Here is a 13009-nt window from a genome sequence, read left to right as displayed (position 1 = left end):
ACGTGCTTTATTTACCAAGGGGAGCTAAGGCAGCCAAGAAAATGGGTGAGCAGAGAGGAATCCTTGGGGTGTATCTGGGAGAGGGTGGAAGAGGAACATAACAGGATGAAGGTGGCATGTGGCCAGGAAAAGTCCGAGACGGGGTCTTCCATTAGGAGCCACGCCAATCCCAGGGAAAGGCAGGCTCTGAGCAAAGGCTCAAGCGCTTGCCGGCTCCAGGGAACCAGGAGGTCCAGACTGTTGACCTTTCCCTGTCCCTGGGCTCGCCCTGTCCGTCTTCCTGATTGGCAGCCTAAGTGTGAAGACAACAGGGTCCCCTGCCTTACCTACACAGGAGTGCCGGTTGCCGTGCAGATGGAAGCCAGTTCTACAGGAACACCTGTAGCTGCCAATGCTGTTTTTACATCTCTGCTGGCAGGGGGTCCCAAGGCATTCATCAGTGTCTGGAAGGGAACAGGACACAGCTGGAGCTCATTTCCCCGTGGAGTTTTGGAAATAGGTGGTCCTCTCTACCTACCTCTCTCATCACTATCTCCTACCCGACTCGTAACCCCTCTCCTTCTCACCACCCACATTCAGTCTATCAACTCCTAAGTCCTCCCTGGACCAGCCCACTTCTCTCCACCCTCACTGCCATACCCTAGCCCAGATGCCCCGGGCTTTGTCTCTGGCCTAGAGGATAACAACAGCCTTGTGTGTCTCTCTGCCCCTCCTGTGCTCCTCCCAAGCCACCCTCTACAGAGCCCCCAGAATGTTCTGACCAAAGGGCACCTCTGATCAGGCCACTTTCTGCTTAAACTCCCTCCAAGGCTCCCACAAGCACCAATGCAGCACCACAAGTCCTGGGCTGCCTTTCCCACCTCTCTCCTTGCCCCTCACCTTTACTCTGGCCCAAATTCTTGCCATCTTCCAAAGGCACCATGCTCTTGTGGCCCTCCCCCTTTGCCCATGTTCTCCTATCTGCTTGGAATACCTTCCCATCTTGTCTGGCTGGAAAACTCCTACTCATACCTCAAAACTCAGCTTCTATACTACCTCCTCTGTCAAAGCTTCCCCAAGCCATTGTTTGAAATTGGGAAAAAGCTGGAAATGATCTGCATGCTCATCAGTAAGAGAAGAGTTAGTAAACTACGGGATATCTGCACTGCGAAGTACCAGGTAGTAGCTGAAAAGGATAAAGCAAGTCTATTGACCCTGATGTGAAGAGATTTTCATGACAGATTGTTGAAGGGAAAAAAGCAGGCAGAAGAATGGCTGGGTTCACATTGAAGCCCTAATGTGATCTTGAGAAAGTTAACTTCTTTAAGCCTCAGTATTCCTACCAGGAAAATGGAAATAAACAGTACCAACTTCATAGGACAATTTTGAGGACAAAATTGAGAAAATGCATGTTAAATGCTTAGCATGGTGCCAGGAATACAGGAGTTCAACAACTGTAAGCCACCCATCTCTTATCGTCATCTCTCTGTAAGTGCTCATGTGTGTACGTACACATACTGGGGAGAGGCAGGCAGGGCACTCATCAGATTGATAACTAACTGCTATGGATGAACTGCGTTCCTTCCAAATTCATAAATGGAAGCCCTAACCCCCAATGTGATGATATTAGGAGATGGGGCCTTTGGGACATAATTAGGTTTGGATGAGGTCTGGAGGGTGGGGCTCTCACGATGGGATTACTGCCCTTAGAAGAAGAGCCATGAGAGAGCTTGCTCTCTCTCTGCCTTGTGAGGACACAAAGAGAAGGTAGCTGTCTGCAAGGCAGGAAGAGAGCCCTCACCAGTAACTGAGTGGGCCAACACTGTGATCTTGTACTTCCCAGCCTCCAGAACTGTGAGAATACATTTTTGTTGTTTAAGCCACCCAGTTTGTGCTATTTTGTTATAGCAGCCCAAGCAGATACTAAGACACCAGGGCTATTCTCTAGGGAGCATAGAGGTTGGGCGTGGGAGAGATGGCCTGGGGCTAGGGCCATGACTTTTAAAACTTTTAAAGAGCTTCCCTCGTGGCACAGTGGTTGAGAGTCCACCTGCCGATGCAGGGGACACGGGCTTGTGCCCCGGTCCGGGAGGATCCCACATGCCGCGGAGCGGCTGGGCCCGTGAGCCATGGCCGCTGAGCCTGCGCGTCCGGAGCCTGTGCTCCACAACAGGAGAGGCCACAACAGTGAGAGGCCCGCGTATCGAAGAAAAAAAAAAAAACTTTTAAAATAATTTATGAAAATTTCAAACACCCAGAAAATGATACCACAGTGTCAAGGGGAGCTTCTGTCTTAGCTGCATTGTTAAAGAGAGAATGTTTCCTGACATAATTTCTGTAAATAAAAATCATTTTTAAGGAATGAGTCATTATTTTAAAAGGTCTCGCTCATCCTGTTCACTTAGGAGAAAAGATTCCTTCTCTCCCCTGGGTTCCCACAGCACTTAGCCCCTCGACCCAACCGCATTGTTCTTCCCCTCCCACCAGACCGGGGGTGGGGGGAGTGGGGAGGTCGCTGGGGGGCAGGATGTTTTCTTCTTGGCTGTGTGTCTCCAGAGGCCGGCCCAGCACCCCGGCAGGTGGCTGAGGTGACTCTGTCGCAGCACGGCTCTCCCACAGAGCCCCCGGGACGTGTCACCCGCCCCCTCAGACTTCCTCCAGCTCAGTGGCCTCCTCCTTCTGGTTAGTCTCGGCCTCTCCCTCACCCCCACCACCCCCCTACCCTACAGTGATGGCAGCAGCAGTTTCTACTGAGTCGTGGTCCAGAGCAAAGGCCCTGGCATCAGACGCGCCCGCATGCAAGCCGACTCCTTCTGCCCCCACTGACAGAACGGCCTTGGGCAAGCCTCATCCAGGAAGTGAGGATGAGAACAGCATCCCCCTCAGAGCACTGTGGTGAAGCTGAAACGCAATCATGCCTGGAGAACACGCGTTGGGCCTGGCAGGGCCGTGAGGTCAGCACCAGAGCCTAGCGGCGGTGGCGACGGCACCATCATTACCCCTTCCAGAGCCACTCACCTTGGCAGCTGTGGCGGTCAGCAGACAGCTGCATGCCCGGCCCACACTCGCACACGAACCCGCCTTCCGTGTTCACGCAGTGGCCCTCACAAGAGGAGCTTAAACATTCATCGATGTCTGGGGAGCGAGGAAACACTCTTGCATAGCTCACGCTGAACGTGGTTCGGGTGTGGGGAGAATATGCACCCCACGAGGACCCTGTGCCCACACGGGGCCTGCCCTCAGCAGGGTGGAACCCACCCCCACCCCAGGAAGAAAGAAGGCACCGGGTAAGTCATACAGCTTTAGGGATGCCCCCAGAAAGAAGAGGCCGAAGGGCCAGGTCTCTTTTTGACCCACGCAGAACAGACAACGGAGAGGCTGGCTGAGACAGAACTGTTTCCAGTGGTCCCACCTGCAGGGCAACCCCAAAAGGGCAGGGGGAATGGGCAGGAAGGCTGGTTAAATTCCCTTAAATGCTTATTGAGCACCGCCTGCGTGCAGCAGACCTGGAAGGGGGCTGCCGAGGACACAAATGTCACTAAGGCACAGTGTTGACTCTCCAGATGGCTGCAGCCTGAGAACGTAGGAGCCACAACACACAACCACGACACACACCCACGAGAGGCCGGCGTGCGGCCGGCGGTATGCGCCCTACCAGGGACCGCCCGGCCACGGCAGGTGTGTGCTGGAAGGGAGGTGGGCTGAGAGGACCAGGAGGCATCAGGAGGGGGGCCCATAGAGCGCAGAGTGTCCGAGAAGCTTCCGGGAAGCACAGGGACCGCCGGGAGCCCAGGCTGGCTGAAGCTCAGGTTCCCGCCGGGGCAGCGTGAGGCCGAGCTGGAGAGGTGGTGGGTAAAGGCTCAGCGATAGAGCGCAAAGGAGTCCCGAAGCTTCTGCCCGGGGTGGGGTGACTGGATCCAAGTAGTGCTTTAGGGAGGTTCAGGCCTGAGGGGGGAGGGGGCTGGGAGACAGATCTCCCCAGCCCGGCTTCAAGGCAGCCCTTCCTATCTCAGAACCATGAGGACCTACGAGGTCAGCTCCGCCCACTCCAGTCTACTCTGCCCACTCGAGCCTCCCTCCCACCCCCTGGCCCCCATGCCTGCTGGTCACCTCCATTCTTTCTTGCTCTTCCCACAGCAGGTACCTTTGGGACCACACCCACCGCTTCTAAGAAGCCCACCTTGATTCACCCGATCCCACTGGGCCCCTTGTGATGGTGGCCAGGGCCCCACTTCCCTGCACTTGCTTTGACATTGGTCTCTGGCTTTTCCTTGGTCCAGTTTGCCTCTGCAATGAGAAGTGTGTCTGGAAAGTACTTCAACCTTCTGGAAGGGGTGCGGGGCGGGGGGGGCGAGCACCAAAACTCCTTCACGGGACCCTTGACCCAATAGTTCTCTTTCTGGGAATAGTCAGAGGGGCTGACAAGAAGCCTCTTTCTCGCAGCATTATTTGTAGCAGTGAAACACTGCAGACAAGCTAAGGATGGATAGCACAGAACTGGGTACTTAGATTATAGCAACTACATCTGCAGCCGTTCAAAATGATGTTGTATGCTGAGCAGCAGGGACTGTCATCCTGCCCTGCCACTACCCCCGGGCTTCCATCCCCACCCCGGGCCCAACTACCCTCCCTTCCTGCCCGACCAGATCCAGCCGCAGGTCCCACCGCTCCATCACCGAGAGCTCATGCCACCCAGTTCCTGCATGCTGGAGGAGCCCAAGCCAAAGAGGAGGAGAAGGTCGTGGCCCCGGAAAAGTTCTCATTTCAAGGCACACCTGCGAACCCACACAGGTGAGAAACCTTACCACTGTGACTGGGACAGCCGTGGGTGGAAATCTGCCCGCTCAGATGAACTGACCAGGCACTACGGCAAACACACTGGGCACCGCCCCTTCCAGTGCCATTAGTGCGACCGGGCATTTTCGAGGTCAGACCACCTCGCCTTACACATGAAGAGGCACTTTAAAATCCCCAAACAGTGGATATGACCCACACTGGCAGACGAGAATTCAGAAGTTTTTACCTTTCACACTGTCTTCCCGGTGAGGGGAGGAACCCAGCTGGAAAGCACTACAATAATGGTCAAGTTCCCAACAAGTCAACTTGTGAATGGATAATCAGGAGACATGAGGCAACCAAATGACAAAGAACAGATGGGGTCTGTGACTGGATCTTCTATCATTCCAATTCTAAATCCAACTTGAATATATATTCTTGGACTTACAAAACGCCAAGGGGGTGACTGGAAGTTGTGGATATCAGGGTATAAATTAGATCCCTGAACTGGGGGGAGGGAAGACCAGAATCCCTTGAATTGTTTCGATGCAATATAAGCATATAGATCACCTTGTATTCTCTTTGCCTTCTAAATGCCATTATTACGATCTTAGAAGAAGAGGAAGAAATTCAGGTACAGAAAATGTGTTTTAATAGCCTACACGATGGTGCTCGGTGAGTCTTGGTTCTAAAGGTACCAAATGAGGCCAAAGTTCTCAAACTGCTGCACACTTTGACAAGGAGAATCTATTTTTGTCCTCCGATCTACATTTATGACCTAAGTCAGGTAAATACACACGGTTTACTTTAACCTTTTTATGCAGACAGTCTGTTAGGCACTGTGGTTTCAGATGTGCAATAATTTGTACGATGGTTTATTCCCAAGTGTGCTTAAGCAGAACAAATGTTTTTTTCTATACAGTTCCTTGCCTTAATAAATACGTAATATAAATTTAAGCAAACATCTATTTTGCATATTTGTAAACGATAAAGTAAAAAAGTGAACATTTTGTGGAGTTTGTATTTTGCATGCTCAAGGTGAGAATTAAGTTTTAAATAAACCTATAATATTTTATCTGAAAAAAAAATGATGCTATAAGGACTATTTCCTACTCGCAAGACAAAGTTAAGCGAGAAAAATAATGAACGAAAACTATAGATAAGGTATGATCCCAATTTTATAAAACAGACAGATGGGCACGCCTGACACACATACACCCACAGTCATACACTCTCACAAACACCTACACACCCAGGGGACAGGGCAGGGAAAAAAAATAACTTCATTTTCTAACAAGTATCTCTGGGTAGGGACTTCTGGGACAGGTTTATTTTCACCTTTCTACCCTTCTTTTACTTTCCAGATGTTCCAAAAGAAGTTATTTTTTACTTTTATATTCAGGGGAAGAAAGGTTACTTTTAAAAAATACAAATTAAAAAAATTAAAAAAGGCTTTCAAGCTCTCCGGAAAGATAGGTAAGAAACTGGTCACGGTGGCTGCCTCTGGGGACAGTAACAGACTGTGCACAGGGAATTTTTTAAATGCTGAACCAATAATACTTTTACAAAATAACTACTGAGTTTCTCTCGGCTCATCTTTCAAATGTCACTTTCCTGAGGGAGGCTTTCTGCGGTCATGCCCACCTCCAGTCCGGTTCCCTGTGCCCCTGTGGGCCCTGGCACTGTGCACTCCACAGGTGATGGCCCCATTATGGGGGGGACTGTCATTGTCCTTACTTGCCTCCCTGCCTCACATTCTGAAGCAACATAAGAGCAGGGACTGCCCTCGTAACCCCAGCCCCAGCTCAGTCCCCGGTCCACGAGGTGTGCTCAATAAGTATTTGTGAGATAGCAGAAGGGGCATATTTCTTGTGTTTGCCTGCCTGCCTGCTCACTCTTAAACTTCAGAGCTGCTCGTGGCTCAGCTTTGCTCTGGCATCTCTCCGGAGACCGTCCTGGGAGGACAGGGAAGGGACCTCATTCCCGCCTGCCCCCTCCCCGCTGCTCCCACGCCTCTCACCGGTACACCTGATGCCGATAGCTGTCTCTGTCATCGAGAAGCCCACGGGACACACTCGGGCCACCTCCTGACAGCCACCATGGTTACAGGTGAGGTCACAGCCGTACTCCCCACAGGGTCCATGGGCTTCTGAAACAGGCACCGCACCTGTGAGCATGCGCCACTTCACAGTCCCAGCCGCCCCCGCCTTCCCCGGCTCCTCCTAAATTCTGCTGGGAAGGGGGCTCTGGAGGCAAACAGGCCTGAGTTTAAATTCAGCTCTGCCACTTACTGGCCGTGTAACCCTGGGCGAGACACTAGCTTCTGTGCCTCAGTTTCATCATCTATAAAATGGGAATGAGAATGCCTACCTAATAGGGTTGTTTGAAAATGATATATGCTAGGGCACAACTGCCCAGTGCCTGGCACATTCTCAGTGTAAATAGAGTTCTTCCCATCAGCCATTGCCCGCCCCCAGTTACCTGGGCAGGTGGGCCCTTGCTCTCCATCCTGGCAGGAGCAGACATTGGGAGCGATGCAGATGCCACTCCCGCAGCCAAAGGAGCAGAGGGCTGAGAGGATAAAGACAGGTGAGGGATTGGGGACTGGGGCCCCCAATCTGTCCCTCAGGCAAGCCCAGGGAATGAGCGCCCTGCTGTGGAGGATGTTTGGGGCATGGGGACAGGCACTTACGAAGGGTGCAGTGTCCACTGCCCATGGAGGGCGCCCAGCCAGGGCAGCAGCCACTCCCGAACCCCGAGAGGCAGACGTGGGGGCCCAGCCGGCGTCTGCAAGAGAGGAGAGAGCACCTTCCACATTCTGTACCAAGGGGAGGATTCATCTACTGGGCAGTGAAAGCCTCCCAGCCAGTCAGTATGTCAGTCAACAAACAGTTCTGGAGACCTCCTCCACCCCCCACTCCTCGGGAGGACAATGGGAAGTTTCCATAGAAAAATGACTCAGACAGTCAGTCCCTTCTGGAGGCAGGACAAAGACAAAGGTATAAGAGAACAGACACTAGTCTCCTACAGATGCCTGCCACGTGGACACAGAGCAAAGAGGGTCTAAGAGCTGAGGATAGAAGACCGCAGTGGATGAAGAGCCGCAGGGATGGCTACCTCAGGGCCTTTGCACTTGCAGTCCCCTCTGTCAGGAACGTTCTTCCCCAGACACACACAGCTCCCCCACTCCTGTAAAAGGTCTCTCTGCTTATGTCACCTTCTCAGAGAGGCCCTACTTGTCCACCCGTACCTTGCTTTATACTGCTTCATAACACTTGCTTCCTGGGACATTAAATTACTTATTAGTTTGTTGATTTGTTCATTGCCTGGCTCCCCTACCACTCCCTGAGGACAGGGGCTTCATCTTTTTTCTTCAAAAAAGGCTTCATCTTTTTTCTTCAACTTTTCTGCAGCAAGGGCAGCGCCTGGCACATCATAGGTGCTTAATAAATGGCTGTTGAGGGAAAGGTTGAGAAGGGAAGCCAACAGTAAAGAAAAAGGGGGAACTGGAGAGAAGTCATTCCCCAGGTGACATCTCTGGGATGGGGGAGGGGGCATCAGTGAGCTGCCCAAAGGAGTGAAGGGGAATCCAGTGTGCTCGAGGCTGGGTGAGGCAGTCCAGCCGTGAACAAGCCACTTTCCCCACCTTCAAGGGGCGGACAAGGAACCAGGTATAACAACATAGCAGGACAAGTGCCAGAACATTACAGGCTATGGAGGCCCAAGGAGCTCAGGGGAGGTTTCCTAGGCTGAGGCTGGAGAGAGAGTAGGAGCAGCCGGTGAGAATGGAGGAATGTTCTAGACAGGAGCTGCATGTCCACGGGCCTGGAGGGGGACAGAGACGATGACTAGAACTGGTTCTGGGATGGGATGGGCAGAGGATGATGAAGTCCAGCCTGGTTTGAACTGGGAATCCTGCTGCAAAAGAATAGGGAAAAGAAAACCCTTCCCAGGGACTTCCGTGGTGGCACAGTGGTTAAGAATCCACCTGCCCATGCAGGGGACACGGGTTCGAGCCCTGGTCCGGGAACATCCCACATGCCACGGAGCAACCAAGCCTGTGGGCCACAACTACTGAGCCTGCGCTCTAGAGCCCGCAAGCCACAACTACTGAGCCCGCGTGCCACAACTACTGAAGCCCAAGCACCTTGAGCCAGTGCTCTGCAACAAGAGAAGCCACCGCAGTGAGAAGCCCGCGCACCGCAACGAAGAGTAGCCCCCGCTCACCACAACTAGAGAAAGCCCGCGCGCAGCAACAAAGACCCAACGCAGCCAAAAATTAATTAATTAATTAAAAAAAAAAAGAAAACCCGGGCTTCCCTGGTGGCGCAGTGGTTGAGAGTCCCGCCTGCCGATGCAGGGGACGCGGGTTCGTGCCCCGGTCTGGGAGGATCTCACGTGCCGCGGAGCGGCTGGGCTCGTGAGCCATGGCCGCTGAGCCTGTGCGTCCGGAGCCTGTTCTCCGCGGCGGGAGAGGCCACAGCGGTGAGAGGTCCGCGTACCGCAAAAAAAAAAAAAAAAAAAAAAGAGAGAAAAGAAAACCCTTCCCAACTGTGTTCTACAGAGCACCCATGATGTGCCAGGCACGGCAGCAGGCACTGGGACGTGAATGGAAAGACCCAGTCTGCTCTGCGGGAGAATAATCTGTGTCAAAAGTGACAAATATTCTAGAAAGAGAAACTCAGGACACATGGCAAAACAGAAACGTCTGCAGAAAACTGTCCCTGGAGCCTCCAAGAGCCTTTTCGCTCTCTGAAGTCATCACAGAAGAAGGGGCCCTGGAAGTGGGTGGGGGGTGCAGCAGGGATGTCTCACCCGCTGCCCTCGCTGGAGCGATTAGGGCAGCAGCTTGGGAAGGAGAAGCCGGCAGCTCCTGCTCCTCTGATGGGGCTCTCAAAGGGACAGGGGTGCCACCAAAGCGGCAGATGGAAGGATTCCCGGGAGGCTGGTGGAGCCTCACCCTCAGGTGGGCAGGGGCCGAGCGCCCGCCAGAGCGCCCCAAGGAACCTAGGGCGGGCGGTGACGGGGAGACAGGTGGCAGGCAGGAAGGCTCTGACACGCCGCGGAGCCGGGCCGATCTGAGCAGGAACTGGCGGTGGCTGCGGAACACACGTGCGAGTTGCGAGCCTGGCGGGGCCGCCCCCCCGCGCGCCCCCGAGGCCGTGGCCGCGGGCCAGGCCGCCCGCTGACACCGTGTTCCCTAGCTCGGAGCATCACGCACACACGCGCTCGGCCCGCGGCGGCCCGGCCTCCGCCGGGAGGAGACGCTAGGGGAGGGCGACATCAATCGGGAAAGCAAAGGGGCAAAACACCCAACCCCCGCCCGCGCGCACACACAGGCGGAAACCGAAACATAACCCAAAGAGACCCCGGCGGCTACAAGGTCCACGGCGTGCGCAGAGCCTGTACACAGGGAAAGCCCCCAGCCTCAGAGCGGCCAGAGCCGCGGGGCAGGCCAGGCACTGCCTAGGCAGAGCCACGGGCACGTTCGGGAGCGAAAGCCAGCCAGTCCGGAGACCAGGTTGCACGTCCCGGGGTCCCTTCGCCAGGGATCGGGGCTCCACGGGACTCAGTGCGGCTCACCTAGCGCCTGGATCTCCGTTCCCCCCGCCAGATCCCAATCAGGACAGCCCCGGCCAGGGGCGCAGAACGGGCACCCGCCCAGAGCACAAGCTGCTGTCCCTTTGTCCGGACCTCCTGGGCTGCGCCCGCGCGCGGACAGTGGCCCAGGGGGGCGCCCCGATTCGCAGCTCCGGGACGCCCCTCCGCGCCTCCCCGCACCGCGCCGGTAGCGCTCCCGCGGAGGGGCAGGGGAAGGGCGCGGGGCGCTTACCTCTCGGCCCCGAAGTGCCCGGGCGTCTTCCTCCCGGTGTAGCCACGGGCCGGGGTCCCCGGCAGCAGGAGCGCGACGCAGGCGGCCCGGAGGAGCAATCCGGCCCACATGACCGGCAGCGGCGGGTCCCCCCGGCTCGGCTAGGCTCCGGCGCCGAGCGCGGGGGAGGGGGCTGCCGGCCCTCGCCCCTCCTCCTGGCGCCGCGGGGAGCGAACCAGCGAGCCCCGAGCTGGCACGCGGAGCCGAGCAGGGGGGCTGGGGACTCCGAGAGGAGGGGCACGGGGCCGCGAGGAGACTCGGCGGACGGCTGGGCGGGGGGTCTCTGGCACCTCGGAACGAAACACACAAAAGGCAAAGGCGCCCGCCTGCCGGTGGCCATCAGGGGAGGCGCGGAGCCCGGGGCGGGGGCAAAGATCAGGGACCCCTGGGGGCGGGGTTTCGTCCTCGGCCCACACCCCCGGCCCGGGTTTGGGAGTCGGCTTCCTGCGAAGGGCTATGGGCGTCAGACTGAGGCCCAGGGAGGAAAGAGACTCCGGGAACAAGGCTGGAGCAGGAGGCTGCGCGCCCCGGGCATTGCTGGTCTAGGTAGATCCCGAGATGACTGTGTTGTACAACGTGGGACGCTGGGTCGTTTCGCTGCTGAGCACTTCTAGGCCGGCCCCCAGCCTGCCAACAGGTCTGCACCCTAACCCTGGGTGCGCCGGTCAGTGGGTCCACCTGCTCCCTGGTCAGGGGGCACTAGACAGTCTTGAACCCACAGATTCCTCTTTGTCCCCTTCTGCAGCTGCCTCAGGTCACAGTCAGAAATGGTAGGCAGGGAAGTGGTGAGCAGGTGGCAGATGAAAATCAGGACCATCCAGCTGGGAGAAAGCTGAAAGGTTGACTAAATCCTACCTTCAGCTCTGTGCAGGAACCTTCCCTAGCCGCCCAGACCCCATCAGTCAAGCTTTGGCTTAAACACTTCCAGGGACGAAGACCTATCAAAAGGCAGCCCAATCCAATTTTGAGTAACTCCATTTGTTAGGAAGTGTTTTTTCTTCCCAGTTCCTTTGGTTCTACCTCTGCAGTTCCCACTGGGTACCTCAGCCTGTCACTAAAGTCCTTAACACTGGTGGCCACAAATGAACATGGTGTGCCAACAGTGGTCTGGACTCTTGCCTCCTTCCTTCCAGATGCCATACTTCTAACAACACAGTCTAATATTACCTGGCTTTTTTGGCAACCCCATGATGCTGTTAGTTCATAACAAAGTTTACAGTAAAGGGAAGCCTCAGATGCTTTTTGTTGTCATGTCTTTTGTTATTAAACACAAGCTACTAAGCCGATTTCCTTACCTGAACCTGTGTGGTTGAGTTTTTGCAGATGTTCACTTTAGGGCTGTTATCTCACCTTGTTAGTTTTGACCCATGTAAGTAACACATTTTCAACAAGTAGGTTGCCAAAATACTCTGTATCGTGAGATGAATGCTACTTCCATATTTATGTCCATTCTGAGTCCTAAGGACCCTTAGGCCGTCTTTCCTTTTTGTCTCAAACATCCAAAGGTGCACTTTCCCCCTCTGCCGTTCAGACTGCATTCCTCACTGTCACTTACAAAGTACTTCAATGCCCACCTTCAAGGTCCAGAGTCAGAAATCTAGCCCTGAATTATTCAATAGGGATAAACAAAGCCCTTCCTTCACTTGAGCCCGCAAAATCTATCGCACCACTGCCCGTATCATTCCTACCTAGACCACCACTCGATGCCAAATAAGTGCCCATTCTTCCTGGCCCTAAAAGCTACCCGCAAGTTCTTAACACATTTACACGGGACAAGGCTCCTTTTACACACCTGGCACTCCTTGTGCCATCTTCTCTCACACTTCCGCACACCTCGGCTTTCTCCATTCTAAACTCGACTACTTTAGGGTGCCCCAACCCCTCCATAGCTCATCCCTGTAACTCTGGCAGGCTTTGCTCCATATTGGTCAGTGGGCAGCTGCAATGACTGAGATGCAAGTTTGTGCTTAAAGAAAATCCTCGTCTACCCTCAGCAGGAGGAGCTCAGGACATTTAAGACTAAATTCCTACCAGTGAATTTTGAAAGAAACTTCCTCAACAGCCCCTGACATTTCTTTCATTTCCCATTTCTTTGACCTTACGGCATTCACCTTGCTCCTCACATCGTTTGCGTCTTTAGTTTGGTTTTCACCATTTTCTGCTTTTCTTGTCTTTTGGTTTGTTTGCCCTTGAGGCTTCTCAAAGTTTGGACCCTGAGAGTCGCTCACTTAGTATCATTCATCTTCAAGGACCAGTTCGGGCACTTACTGGTTCCTCAGTGTTTCCTCCCCAGTTCTGTGGCTTGTGGCTTCTCAGTTACAATAGGGACCCTCCACCGAGGGCGGAGGATTCAAGTTGTTGTTGGCTGTAGAAAGAAGGCCT

The 13009-nt window shown here is 54.5% G+C and overlaps 1 protein-coding gene across 1 annotated transcript in view; it reads right to left on the bottom strand.

Annotated features, from left to right (window-relative positions):
- VWCE (von Willebrand factor C and EGF domains) overlaps positions 1-10723 on the bottom strand; it is a 30541-nt gene extending 19818 nt beyond the window's left edge. The window contains exons 1-6 of the mRNA XM_079928164.1: positions 10589-10723; positions 7448-7542; positions 7237-7326; positions 6776-6904; positions 2998-3114; positions 327-443 (exon numbers count right to left, since the gene is read on the bottom strand). Coding sequence (XP_079784290.1) covers positions 327-443; positions 2998-3114; positions 6776-6904; positions 7237-7326; positions 7448-7542; positions 10589-10698 — 658 coding nt within the window. The 5' untranslated portion in view covers positions 10699-10723. The remainder of the gene's footprint in view (positions 1-326; positions 444-2997; positions 3115-6775; positions 6905-7236; positions 7327-7447; positions 7543-10588) is intronic.
- Positions 10724-13009: the final 2286 nt, after the last annotated feature.

Source organism: Stenella coeruleoalba (assembly GCF_951394435.1).
Source record: "Stenella coeruleoalba genome assembly, chromosome: 8".
Taxonomy (NCBI): domain Eukaryota; kingdom Metazoa; phylum Chordata; class Mammalia; order Artiodactyla; family Delphinidae; genus Stenella; species Stenella coeruleoalba.
This window is presented reverse-complemented; position numbering and strand designations above follow the sequence as displayed.